General features: G+C 56.6%; 2 protein-coding genes across 3 annotated transcripts; one reads left to right on the forward strand and one right to left on the reverse strand.

The window, feature by feature from the left end:
- Positions 1 to 101: 101 nt before the first annotated feature.
- Positions 102 to 5,380, reverse strand: CHPF (chondroitin polymerizing factor). The gene is made up of 4 exons (XM_036319324.1): positions 4,833 to 5,380; positions 2,768 to 3,341; positions 2,085 to 2,264; positions 102 to 1,768 (listed from the first exon to the last, which is right to left on the reverse strand). Exons 1-4 carry the CDS (start codon positions 5,138 to 5,140, stop codon positions 509 to 511), a joined length of 2,322 nt encoding a protein of 773 aa, XP_036175217.1. The 5' UTR covers positions 5,141 to 5,380; the 3' UTR covers positions 102 to 508.
- A 188-nt stretch (positions 5,381 to 5,568) lies between these two features.
- TMEM198 (transmembrane protein 198) lies at positions 5,569 to 12,676 on the forward strand. 2 transcript variants are annotated; one of them, XM_036319326.1, is made up of 5 exons: positions 5,569 to 5,981; positions 6,327 to 6,496; positions 9,334 to 9,909; positions 11,159 to 11,361; positions 11,961 to 12,676. In XM_036319326.1, the coding sequence occupies exons 1-5, from the start codon at positions 5,689 to 5,691 to the stop codon at positions 12,096 to 12,098; spliced, it is 1,380 nt and encodes a 459-aa protein (XP_036175219.1). In that variant the 5' UTR covers positions 5,569 to 5,688; the 3' UTR covers positions 12,099 to 12,676. The 2 variants fall into 2 exon arrangements, with proteins under 2 accessions (XP_036175219.1, XP_036175220.1); XM_036319327.1 differs by having other exon boundaries at positions 5,866 to 5,981; positions 6,292 to 6,496.
- Positions 12,677 to 12,714: the final 38 nt, after the last annotated feature.

The following is a 12,714-nucleotide window of genomic DNA, read 5'->3' on the forward strand; positions in this document are numbered from 1 at the left end:
CTCCAGGAAAAGGAAATCCAGGCCCAGCGGGACAGAGTTTCCATCCTCACTGTCAGCTCTCCCTGCCCCTTGCCTACCTTTCAAAAACCCAGAATCACCAGTCCACACTCAGCCAGTTTATTAAAGGCAGAGAGCTTCATCGGGGTCCTCAGGGGAGAAGCTGGGAGACACCCCACTTCCTCCTCTCAGCTCCCCCCTTTCCCAACAAGTCATCTACAGCCCAGCCCCTGGACTTAGAGGCAGGCCTGGCGTCAGGCGACTGCACTACATAAATATTGAGGCCACAGCTTGAGTCAGCAGTGTCAGGGGCAGGAAGGGGTGGCTCTGAGGGCACCTCCCGCGGGGCTTCTCCTGAGCCTGAGCACCCACAAAGCCAGAGAGCAGGCCAGTGGGCTGTCCTGGAGTCTGAGGCTGTGGCCAGCCAGCCCTGTCCAGGGAGGCTGACAGGTGGCTCCGGGTAGTTGGGGAGAAGCACCCCCAGGCCAGGGTTTTGGGGTACAGGGTGGGTTCAGGTGCTGTTGCCCTGCTCCTGCTCAAAGAGCAACATGGCGAGCTGGGTGCGGGAGCCCAGGCCCTCCAGCACACTCTGGCGACAGCGATGGTACAGGTCCTCACTGAGCCGTGCGCTGCACGTCTGGGCCCGGTAGTGCTGCAGCAGCGCCGGCTCCACCGCCCGCAGCACATGCAGGCTGGAGAAGCGGAGGAACAGCTCGTACACGTCCATGCTCTCCAGGAGCTCCTCCTCCTGCTCCGAGGCCGCTGCCAGCTGCCCTCGGGCGGCCACATAGTCAGAGTTATAGAAGCAGGCCTCACTGGCCGCCTGGCGGTCAAAGTGGCCCGTGTCTCGGCCCAGCTCCGGGGGTCCCGGGCCCTGTGGGGGGGCCACGGCTGGGTGGAAGGCCTGGAAGTGCATGGGGAAGAAGGCCTGCCAGCCAGAGATGGCGTGCATGCGGCAGCGGTTCAGGAAGTCAGGTGTGAGCACCGTGTCCGGCCCAGCCAGCAGGAATAGTGTGTCCAACGGGTGCTTCTTGGAGAGCAGATCCATGAGGCGCAGTGGTGAGGGGGCGGCTGTCTGCACACTGAGCCACGGTACCCGGGCGCCGGGGAAACGCTGCTCTAGCTCTGCCACGTGGGCCTTGACAGGTGCGAAGACATCTGCATGGGCTGCCCGCTGGGCCTGTCGTGGCTCATATAGCAGCAGCAGGGTCAAAGCGGCTGCAGCATCGCCAGGCTCCAGAGCTGCTGTGGCGAAGGCCTCCAGGAAGCCAGGGGCCAGGTCACGCTCCGCCGCGGCCAGAGGCAGTAACACAGTGAGACGTGAGGCCTCAGTGACGTAGGGCACAGGCAAAATCTCCACGCGGCTCAGTGGCCGTAGCAGCTGCACCCGGTGAGTGAGGGGCCGGCGGCCACCCTGGGGGGTCAGCGCCTCCAGCTGCAAGTCCAGTGTGTACTCCATACCCCGAGCAGGATCAAAGCGACGGTAGCCATTAATCAGCTGCTGCTTCTGGAGCTGCAGGACTGGGTGGTAGCGGCGGTTGAGCTCCTCCAAGGCTGCCCCCAGGACATCGGCCACATCGGCCTGATCAGCCCCACGCAGAGGGCAGCGGGGCGAGCCATCGGCACAGGAGAAAGCATGCTGCTCAGTGAAATAGTCCCAGCGCAGCACCTCAAAGCGGGAGGCTGGGCGGGATGGTGCCGGAATGCCCACGGGCCAGGCGGCTGCTCGCTCCCCATCAGCTGCCAGACGGCTGGTGTTCTGGATCTCCCACTGGGTTAGAGAAACAGACTGTGAGCAAGGCAGAGACCCCAGGGGCCAGCTGGGGGACTGGGCAGACGGCAGGTGCCACTCAGGATGGGTCCTGTCCCCTGCCAACGTCTGCCTTCCAATGCCCCTACTTATCCTTTCCCCAGACGGAGGCAGCCTGAGAGCCAAAAGGGGGGTTTCTGGAGGGGCTTCTCAGAATAGACAGAAAGAAACAGGGATAGGAGGCAGATGTGTTCTGATTCTAGTGCTCATAGTTTATTTCCCTGGGATCTTGAAGACCTCACAGGACCTGCCACCCTACCCCCGGCCCAGGTCATACCTGCAATTCCTGGATCTCCTGGTATGTGCGTTCCAGCTCAGCTCGGGCAAAAGCCTTGTGCAGCTGGTACATGTGCACAGGGTCACGCACAGGGTAGGCGGTCAGGGCGCTGCGGAAACGAGGGTCCCCCTCCTGCACAGACTCCCCAGGACTCAGCTCCAGGTAGCTATAATGCACTCCCTGGGGAGAGAAAGAGTAGGGGTCCATAAAGGGAAGAATGATGGAACAGCCTCTACCCCTCACCTCCTAGTGTGTGTCTCATTTCCCCACCCTATGACCTGTTGTGGACTTGCAATCAGAATTGTGGTTTTAAGTACCTTAGCTGGTTGTCAGCTTGTGTGTGACCTTGGTCAAGCCTCTGCTAGTTCATCTAGGAAATGGGTATGCGTCCTATCTCAGGCTCAAATAAAATAATAATTGCCAATACGGAACACCTACTATGTGCAAAGCTCTCTTATTTTTTTTCTAATCCTTATAACAACTCTGAGCAATAATTGTTTCCATTGGTATGGATGAGGATACTGCCACTCAGGAGATTCAGTAATTTGCCCAAGGTCATAGGGATAGAAATGGGCAAAACTGGCATGGAAATCCAGGCCTGTATCTCCAACCACCCCTTTGCCTCTCAGGGGAAGTACACAAGCTCAGATAGGAGGCACCAGTGGGGCGGCTTATCTTCTCACCTCGTGGTCACCAGTGCAGCCCACCCCTGTGGCATCGAGGATGCAGCGCCCCAGCCACTCATCTGGACGCGCACTGACGATGTCGTTACGGCAGCCTTCCAGATGGGGGCGCAGCTGCTGCAGCAGGGTGCGGGACAACAGTACCCCAAAGCCTCCATGGCAGTAGCGGCCTGGGGCAGGCTCTCCACCGATGAAGTCCTGGGGCCGGCCCAGATAGAGGTGGGCAGCAGCTGCCAGGCTGAGGTGGCCAGCTAGGCGCACCAGTCCGTGGGCCTCGGTGTAGGTGGTATCAGGTACTAGGAAGAACCAGTCAAAGTCGTTGCCGTGCTGCTCCAGCAGGTGGCGAAGTGCCAGGTGTAGGTGGCCAATAGGCCTCTCCTCGCCCAATGTCACCACAGCCATGCCTGGTGGTGCCCTACGGCCCCGAGAGCCTGTCAGGAACACCACACGCTCTAGCCGGTGCCCCAGTGTGCGGTTCATGGCCACACCCATAGTGGACAACGTGGCCTGTGAGGTCAGCACTGCCACCAGCAGCTTCTGCCTGATGCCCAGCTCCGTGCTGATGTAGCGGGTCCTAGGGGAGAAGGCACAAGATTATCAAAAAGACAAGGAGGCCCTGGCCAGTGTGGCTCAGTGGATGAAGCGTCCGTCTGCAGACTGAAGGGTACCGGGTTCGATTCCAGTCAATGGCACATGCCTGGATTGTGGGCTTGATCCCCATTAGAGGGCTTGCAGGAGGTAGCCAATCAAAGATTCTCTCTCATCACTGATGTTTCTATCTCTCTTTCCCTCTCCCTTCCCCTGTGAAATCAATAAAAGTAAAAAAAAAAATAATAATAAAAAAGACAATGGGGCCCTGGCCAATGTGGGTCAGTTGTTGGAGCGTCGTCCCTACACCAAAAGGCAGTAAGTTTGATTCCCAATTAGGGCACATAGTCAGGTGGTGGACTCCATCCCCAGTCAGGGCGCATGTAGGAGGTAAACTGGTTGACGTTTCTCTCTCTCCCTCTCTTTTCCCTTCCCTCCCTCCCTTCCTCTCTCGAAGATCAATATTTTAAAAACATTTAAGGAAGACAGGAGGCAGCATACATAGGCTTCCGCAGGCCATGTCCTCTCTGGGCCTGTCTCCTCACCTACGAATAGGATGAGAATAACATGTCTCTCCCAGGTGTCATGTGAATTTAAGTAAAATGTTAGTCTTGCCTACATAGTGCTTTTGGGAGATGGTACTACTATCCATGCAGATATGAGAGATATATTGTGGGTCTGATTCCCTGTTTCACTACTTAGTAGTTGTGCCCTTGAGCAAGTTATTTAGCGTATCTGAGCCTCAGTAGCCACATCTGAAAAATGGGGTTGACTGTATCTACTTAAAGCACTTAGGCAAATGCTTGACCCATAGGTACTCTACACATCGTGTGCACAGTACTTATTTCTATATAAATACGCCATTATACCACAAACACAGCACAGAAATGATGTAATGGAATATATGGCTTAGGGGTGTATTGAGTGTGTTTGGGGGAAGGGCAAGTTGGAGCTCAGGAGTTCCAGTAACTGGCCTTCCATAACACAGACCGTAAGTTGCAGAACTGGAATTTGAACTCAGGGTTGCCTAGGAGAATGACTTCAACTCCTGGGGAGGCATTAGTGGGATGGCTACATCATTTCTCTCCCACAAACCTCATCACGAGGTGTCCCACCCAGGAACAAGAGATACAGGTAAATCCTAGTTTTATCCTTTTTCTTTCCCTCTCTCTCTATAAATGCATTTTCATACCAATCATTTCTCTAAAACCAACAGCCAGCCAGGGAGCTCAGAGGAGATTTGGGTGACCAGGGAGTGGAGCCGGTTTAGCACAGCGCCTACCGGGTAGGTTCGGCCCAGAGAGGGCCTCACACGGCTCCACGGCCGGGGAAGCAGGGCCATCGGAAGTTATCCGGCCCAAAGACTTCCTGGCCGGCCAGGCTCTTCCTTCCGGAGCCTGACCCGGCCCCGGCGGCGTCCCGGGAGAGCCTGTCCCGGCCGGTGCCCAGGGGTGGAGCTGGCGGGGCTGCTCCCTACCTGACGGCCTTTTTGGCGGCCTGGCCCGGCTGTGCGGGGTGGTAGGGCAAGACGCGCGGCTCCCAGTCCTCCCCGGCGCCGGCGCCCGGCCTCTCGCGCTCCGCTCCGTGCTGCACCGAGTTGGGTCGGCGCGCCGCGTTGGTGTTGCCCCGCGGCGGCAGCTCAGAGTCCCCGGGTTGGGGCGGCCCCGGGCCGCACGGCTCCTCCACCCAGGTGACGCTGAGCAGGCTCAGCGTGAAGCCCAGGGAGATGCCCACGGCCACGGGCCCTGCGGGCCGCAGCACCGACAGCAGCAGCGATGCCCGCATGGCGCCCGGACCGCGGGCCCCAGCCCGGGAGCAGCCCCAGAGCAGCCGGAGGAGGCTCCGAGGGGGCGGGACCGGGGAGGGGGCGGATCCGGAGGCCCCGGGCCAAACGGCTGGCCCGCTCCCACCCCGCCGAGCAGAGCTGGCGGCCGAGCCGAAGCCACCGGCGCCGCGCTCCAATCCCGCTCCGGCCGCCGTTCAGGATCGCGCAGGGTCTCGGCTTTCGGTACGGAAGCCGCCGCCGCCGCCGCCGCCGCTGTCCGACGTGTCACTGCGAGGGCTCCGCCCCCGGGGTGGGGTCTCGGGCTCCGGCTACCGGAGAGGGAGGAGAAGGGGGAGGTGAAAGGGGAAGGACCCCCGGAAGTGCCCCCTCCTCAGTGAGCGAGAGGGAGACGCCGGGGGCGGAGCCCCCTACCTCCCCCGGCGTGGTTGGTGCGTCCCGGATGACGTCAGAGGCAGCCCGCCCCGGCCCGAATGATGCGCCCACGTGACGTCAGGAGCCGAGGCCGGAGCTGTCCATCAGCACCAAAGGCCGCGGGCGGGCTCGGGGCATGGGGCCGCGGCTCTGGGGCGGCCCGAGCCCTGCTCCTGCTCCTGCTCCTTTCCCTTCCCCAGGCCCAGCCCGAGGCCCCGGACGCCGCGGGACTGGCGTGCCAGCCGGTGCTGGAGGCGGAGAGGCGCCGCCGCGCAGAGACAGGTTCCTCCGGCCCAGCAGCTCCCTTCCCCGCACGACGGACTTTTCCTGGACCCCAGGCAGCTGGGGCCTCTGGCGCCCAGCACCTCTGGACCCTCTGGCCTCTGCACAGCCTCTTTCATTCAAAAGCTCAGGTCGCTTCCAGCCCAGGTAGATTTTGGACAATCCCAGATTTAGCCGCCCACAGACGAGTCTCCTGGCTGCCTCCTCACTGGCAGCACACTGCCCTCATCTCCCCCGAACCAGTTCCCCTTTTGACTTCTTCATTCTGGCCCCCTCGAGCCAGACACTTTTGTTCCCTTTGTCTTTTGTCCCCCAATTAGCGATGCTTCTGGAGCTGCCTGATGTGGGCACCACTCCTTTGTCCAGCGTGTCCTTGCCTAGGTCTCCCACTCCCATTCTTGCCCCATCCTGGTGGAGACCCAGGACTCCTCCTTGACTCCAGCTTCCTCTCTGTCAGGCTGACCTGGGAGGGTGACTCCCTTTCGTTCCTAGCACTATGCCAGGCACTGTGGCGACACTGCGGTTCCAGCTCCTGCCCCCTGAACCAGATGATGCCTTCTGGGGTGCACCCTGTGAACAGCCCCTGGAGCGCAGGTACCAGGCACTGCCGGCCCTCGTCTGCATCATGTGCTGTCTGTTTGGAGTCGTCTACTGCTTCTTCGGTGAGACCCCCAATTCATCCCTCACCTCGGCTCCCCATTCTCTCCCTATTTTCCTGATGCACTCCAAATCTCCTCCAGAACTTCACCACCACCCCCACCACCGCCACCAAAATTAGCATGAATAACTCCCTTTCCTTACTTTCTTTCATACCACATGTTCCTATATCATCTAGACCAGTGGTCACCAACCTGTGGTCCGTGAGGTCCGAAAGGTTGGCAACAGCTGATCTAGATCCTAGAAAACACAAATTTTTTGAATTAGGCATGCTTCAATTTGAACCTGGCTTTGTACCTTACTAATTGTGATGCTTTGGGCATATTAACTTGCCTTAGCTCAGTTTTATCATCTGAACAGTGGAAATAATATGTTTTAATTGATTTTATGATATTTACCTCACATAGAGTTGTTGTGAGAATTAGTAGGGACTCAATAAATAATAGCTATTGTGGTGAAGATGTGTTTGGGTCACTGTTCTAGCTAGACACTGAAAACAGTTAGCAGGGTGATTAAGCATGGTCCCTTCACACAGAGTATAATGGGGGAGAGACTTCTGGAATATTCACACCTTGATACATGTTATAGTTTACCCTTGAATAACACGAGGGTTTGGGTGCAGTTGAAAACCTACATATAACCTAAGTGGGTTCTCAGTATGCACAGATTCCCAACCATAGATCCAAAATACTGTTTTCAGTCTGCAGTCAGTTGAATCTGTGCATGTAAAACCTGAGGATATGGAGGGCTGACTGTATATTTATTGAAAATATTAATGTATAAGTGGACCTGTGAAGTTCAAACTTGTGTTGTTCAAAGGTCAACTGTAGAGTAGGCTAGATAGTAATCATACACATGAAGATCGCCTACAATAATCAGGCTCCAATAATCAGGGTGGCTGTGAACAGTTGTGCAGGATGCCTACTATACAAGTGAGTTGAGTTCATATGCAAGTGGGGCCTAAAACCCAGCTCATGCTCCACTTGCCAAACTCTAGGCCTTGGCACAAGGCTGCTTTGCCTAGAGGAAGGCGTACATTTTTCTTCCTCTTTTGTTGTTGTTTTTAATATGTTTTATTGACTTTAGAGAGAGAGGAAGGGAGAGGGGAGAGAGAAAAACATTGATGTGAGAGAGAAACATTGATCAGTTGCCTCCCACATGCATCCCAAACAGGGATTGAACCCGCCACCTGGGCATGTCCCCTTACCAGGAATCAAACCAGCAATATTTTGATGCATGGGACACTCAACCAACTAAGCCACACTGGCCTGGGTGGCACACCTTTTTCTAATTTGCACAAAGGTGCCAGATAGACTAGTGGAGTAAGTGCCCAGTGACTCTACAGCTAGAGTTGCAGAACTTCAGAGAGGGGAGCAATCTCTATTGGTTGGAGGCCCAAGGAAAGCCTCCAAGAGAAGCATTATCAGTGACTGAAAGAAGTGTAAAGGAAGCTTGGAGGTCTGGGTTCTAGGCTTGGCAGAAGGTGGGGTGAAACTTGTGCTCTGATGCCTCTACACCTCCCCCCTAGCTTGGCTGGGTAGTAGGCAGGAATGGGAGCCAGATGGTCCTTTTCTTTCCACCCCCAAACTCTTGGCTGAACAATTGTAGAGTGGGCAGGAGGCAGTGCCCCTCTATGGGTTCAGGATACATTTGGGCCTCCAAGGAGTCTGTGTTACCTCACTCCTTCCCCTACCCAAATCCATACCCATACCCAATCCCTCTGCAGTTGCTCAATACACCCTGACATTCCCTCTCCTGTGCTTTCCTGCCACCTTACCCCTCTTGGATGCCCCCACTCGCAGGCTCTTGGACTCTGAACCTTGTGTATGCCCTGCTCCTCTTTCTGACTCCAGAACCTCCTGGATTCTAAAGCTCCCCTTCATTCCCAGAATTGAATCTTCTCTTTGACCTTTCTTGTTGGCTCTCCCTGACCCCTTCACCCCCATCTTCCCAACTGTTCAGGATCAGCAAGTCCCTCACTCTTCCGGTTACCCTTAATGGACCCAAATGGCCCTATAACCTTCATTTTCCTGGAACTCCACAACCACTATTTCATCCTATAATTTTCTTTGAGTCCCTATGACCCCTTGTAAGCCCTAGTGACCCTCCTCCAGCTATCTCATCACCTTTTATCCCTCTGACTCCATTCCCCTAACTATTGCTAGGAACTCATTGCCTGATTGCTCCTCCTCCCACCAAGATCTCAATAATCCCATTTCTCTGGCCTCAACATTACCCTCTCTCTGAAACCCAATGATTCCATGTCTATCAATCCCCCTGACCTGCAGAGGCCTCATCTCCTGGAACCAGTCCCTAATAACCCTGCTTCCCTTTTCTCTTTATAACCTTTTAATGATGCCATATCTCTGAAGCCTTGTGACCCCTGCAAGACCTCATCTCTCAAATTCTTTCTGACTTCCAAATACCTCATCTCTCTGAACAATCCCCCCTCATAGACCCCAATGACTCTATTGCTGATCCCCTTGTGACCCAGTGACCTATTTCTCTGACCCCCATGACTCCAACGACCCCAATGTCCCTATCACTGATGCACTCGAGTCCAATGACCTATCTCTGACTCCTCTAACCCTCAAAGACCAAATGTTCATCTCAATGTCTGTCTCTCTGTTTTCCAAGTGACTCCTAGTGACCTATCTCTCTGACCTCCCTTGACCCTAGTGACCCCATCACTGGTGCCCGCAGGACCCCAATGACCCCCAATTTTCTTACCTTAGTATCCTGCCTCGGGTTCCCCTGAGATTTGACGTTCTGACCCCTCTACCCCTTGCCTGCAGCCGGGTGACCTCACGTTGGCCCCTCACTGGCGCCTGTTCCCCTCCAGGTTACCGCTGCTTCAAGGCAGTGCTCTTCCTCACTGGGTTGCTGTTTGGCTCGGTGGTCATCTTCCTGCTGTGCTACCGGGAGCGGGTGCTGGAGACACAGCTGAGTGCCGGGGCGAGTGCGGGCATCGCACTGGGCATCGGGCTGCTGTGCGGGCTGGTGGCCATGCTGGTGCGCAGCGTGGGCCTCTTCCTGGTGGGGCTGCTGCTCGGTCTGCTGCTCGCTGCTGCCGCCCTGCTGGGTTCCACCCCCTACTACCAGCCGGGTTCCGTGTGGAGCCCTTTGGGGCTGCTGCTGGGGGGCGGCCTGCTCTGCGCGCTGCTCACGCTGCGCTGGCCTCGCCCGCTCACCACTCTGGCCACCGCTGTGACTGGTGCTGCGCTCATCGCCACTGCCGCTGACTACTTTGCTGAGCTGCTGCTGCTGGGGCGCTATGCGGTGGAGCGGCTGCGCGCCGCCCCGGTGCCTCCTCTCTGCTGGCGGAGCTGGGCCCTGTTGGCGCTTTGGCCTCTGCTCAGCCTGATGGGCGTCCTGGTGCAGTGGCGGGTGACGGCCGAGGGGGACTCCCACACGGAAGGTGAGAGGGCAGGGACCAGGGTGGTCATAAGAGAAGTGGGGGGTGGGTGGGCGGGTGAGCAATTGGGGAGTGGGGGGAGAAGCTGTGCCCACCAGCAGTGGAAGGCCTCAATAGGGTTAGAGAGGTGACTCGATCGTGGTCTGGGAAGGAAGATAGGATCTCAGTGGTACTATTCATTCCACAACAACATACAGAGCAGCAGCTCTGAGCTAAGCCCACTCCAGAACTGGAGATACAACAGAGACAAAAATAGAAGAGGTCCCTCCCTAACAGACATGCAAACAAACAAGATAGTTCCAGTTGTGCAGAGTGATATGAAAGATATGCAGGGTAATATGAGTGACCTTCAGAGGCTATTATAGACAGGGTGCTCAAGGAAGGCCACTTGGAAGAGGTGACGCTTAAGTGGAGCTCTGCAGAATAAGGGGCCAGCCAGGCAAAGAGCTAGAGAAAAGGGAATAGCAAGAGTGGGGCCTGAGAAGGGGTGGGCTTGGCTTGCTGAAGAAATGGGGCTGGACTGTGGAGACTGAGGGATGCTGATTATGTGGGCCCTCTGGGCCATCATGAGGACTCTGGATTTTATTTATTTTATTTTATGTTTTATATTTTTATTGATTTCAGAGATGAAGGGAGAGGGAGAGAGAGATAGAAACATCAATGGTGAGAGAGAATCATTGATTGGCTGCCTCCTGCATGCCCCACACTGGGGATTGAGCCCACAACCCGGGCATGTGCCCTGACTGGGAATCGAACCGTGACCTCCTGGTTCATAGGTGGACGCTCAACCACTGAGCCACGCCAGCCAGGCTGGATTTTATTAGGAGGGCAATGAGATGCTGCTGGAGGCTTAAAGCAGGGAGGACATGATCTAATTTAGCATTTGGGATTTCATTCTGGCTGCTGAGTGAGAAAACAGTGGGGAAGGCAAGTGTAGAAGGGAAACCAGTGAGGAGGCAGCTGAGGTTGTCCAGTAGAGGGATGATGATGGCTGGTCTTGGTGAGTCACCTAGACCTCAGGGTTGGGAGAGGGATGACAGCTGGAGAGGGGGTACCTAGAAGTCTAGGAATCTTCCATAAAGACCTTCAGAGATAAAGAGCAATGGAATTCCCATCTGGGAGGTGGGAGACCAGGAAAGGAAAGGGAGGGGTTACAGATAAGGGGAATCTGGAAGCCCTGGGCCACCAGGTAGGAAGGGTGGAGATGACACATGTGGACCCCTGAGACTCTTCTCTGCCCATCCCTTCACAGTGGTCATCAGCCGGCAGCGACGACGTGTGCAGCTGATGAGGATAAGGCAGCAGGAAGAGCGCAAGGAGAAGCGTCGTAAGAAGAGACCCCCAAGGGCTCCCTCCAGAGGTTCCCGGGCTCCTCCAAGGCCTGGGCCCCCTGACCCTGCTTATCGGCGCAGGCCAGTGCCCATCAAACGCTTCAATGGAGATGTCCTCTCCCCGGTGAGTACTCCGCGCCCCTCCAATCCGAATGGGGTCACGGGAGTGTGTAAGCTCCGTCCAAGCAGGACTGGGCTTTCCCCAGGGGCTGGGCACTGTCCAGAACAGCCGTGGGCAAACTACGGCCCGCAGGCCGGATCCGGCCTGTTTGAAATGAATAAAACTATTGAAAAAAAAGACCGTACCCTTTTATGTAATGATGTTTACTTTGAATTTATATTAGTTCACACAAACACTCCATCCATGCTTTTGTTCCGGCCCTCCGGTCCAGTTTAAGAACCCATTGTGGCCCTCGAGTCAAAAAGTTTGCCCACCCCTGGTCTAGAAGGCCTAGTGTTTGTCCACCCATCATAACCCCTGCACCAGGAGCCTGATGGGCCCAGCGCTGGGATGGGGGAAAAGTGCCTGAGTAAGAATTTTAACTAAGTATGGTATGGGGTAGAGTCTCAGGGCTAGACTATGAATGTGATGAGGTCCTGGGACTGCAGCCATCTGGGGTGAGTCTCAGGCTTGTGGGGGTGCAGGGAGAGGATGTCTGCCTGAGGTGGCTCTCAGGGCAGGGGTCTGTGGCTGCACTCACACCTGTGTTTATTCTCCCACAGAGCTATATCCAGAGCTTCCGGGACCGGCAGACAGGAAGCTCACTGAGCTCCTTCATGGCCTCACCCACAGACATGGACTATGAATACGGGTCCCGGGGACCACTGACAGCCTGCACAGGGCCCCCTGTGCGGGTATAGCAGTCTAGCTGCTCCTGCCCACCTGGACTCTGTGGTCACCAGCTCTGTTAGCTTGCGGAGGCCTCTGGTCCACCACCCAGCCCACCTCGCCCTGTAGCCTATGGCTGTTTCTCTACCCTGGAGAGGACTGGCCCGGCTGCTAGAAGGAAGGACCTGTCTCGGGCTATGCCTGGTCTGAGGGAAAGCCCTCTCCCAAGGGCCTCCTGAGGGACAGGGGGTGTGAGACCCTTTGGGGTGTGCTCAGGGTTGTGAGTGTGTCACCTGTGTGTGCGTGTGCATGAAGGGGTGGGGTTGAAGGGAACACTGGGACCCTTGCCTTAGATTTCTGATTGGTAGGGCTTCTGCAAGGGTTGCCCACCTCCTCTTCCACTGCTGGGGTCCCATGGGCCACTCTCCTGCATGTCCAAGTGGGGGAGGTCTGCCTTCTCCCTCCACTGCTCTGCCTCCCAGCCAGATCCATCCAAGGCTTCTTGTCCTTCTCCACTGCAGCACCCCTCACCCTGGTCCCTGTCCTCTGCAAAGCCACCAGCCCGAGGGCAGTGACAGAGGATGGGGGTGGGGGCTGCTGCTCTGGGCTGGGTTGGGGAGGGGGCCTGGGGCTAAGGGGGCTTAAATG

The sequence above is a fragment of the Myotis myotis genome, unplaced genomic scaffold, assembly GCF_014108235.1.
Source record: "Myotis myotis isolate mMyoMyo1 unplaced genomic scaffold, mMyoMyo1.p scaffold_m19_p_8, whole genome shotgun sequence".
In the NCBI taxonomy this organism is placed as follows: domain Eukaryota; kingdom Metazoa; phylum Chordata; class Mammalia; order Chiroptera; family Vespertilionidae; genus Myotis; species Myotis myotis.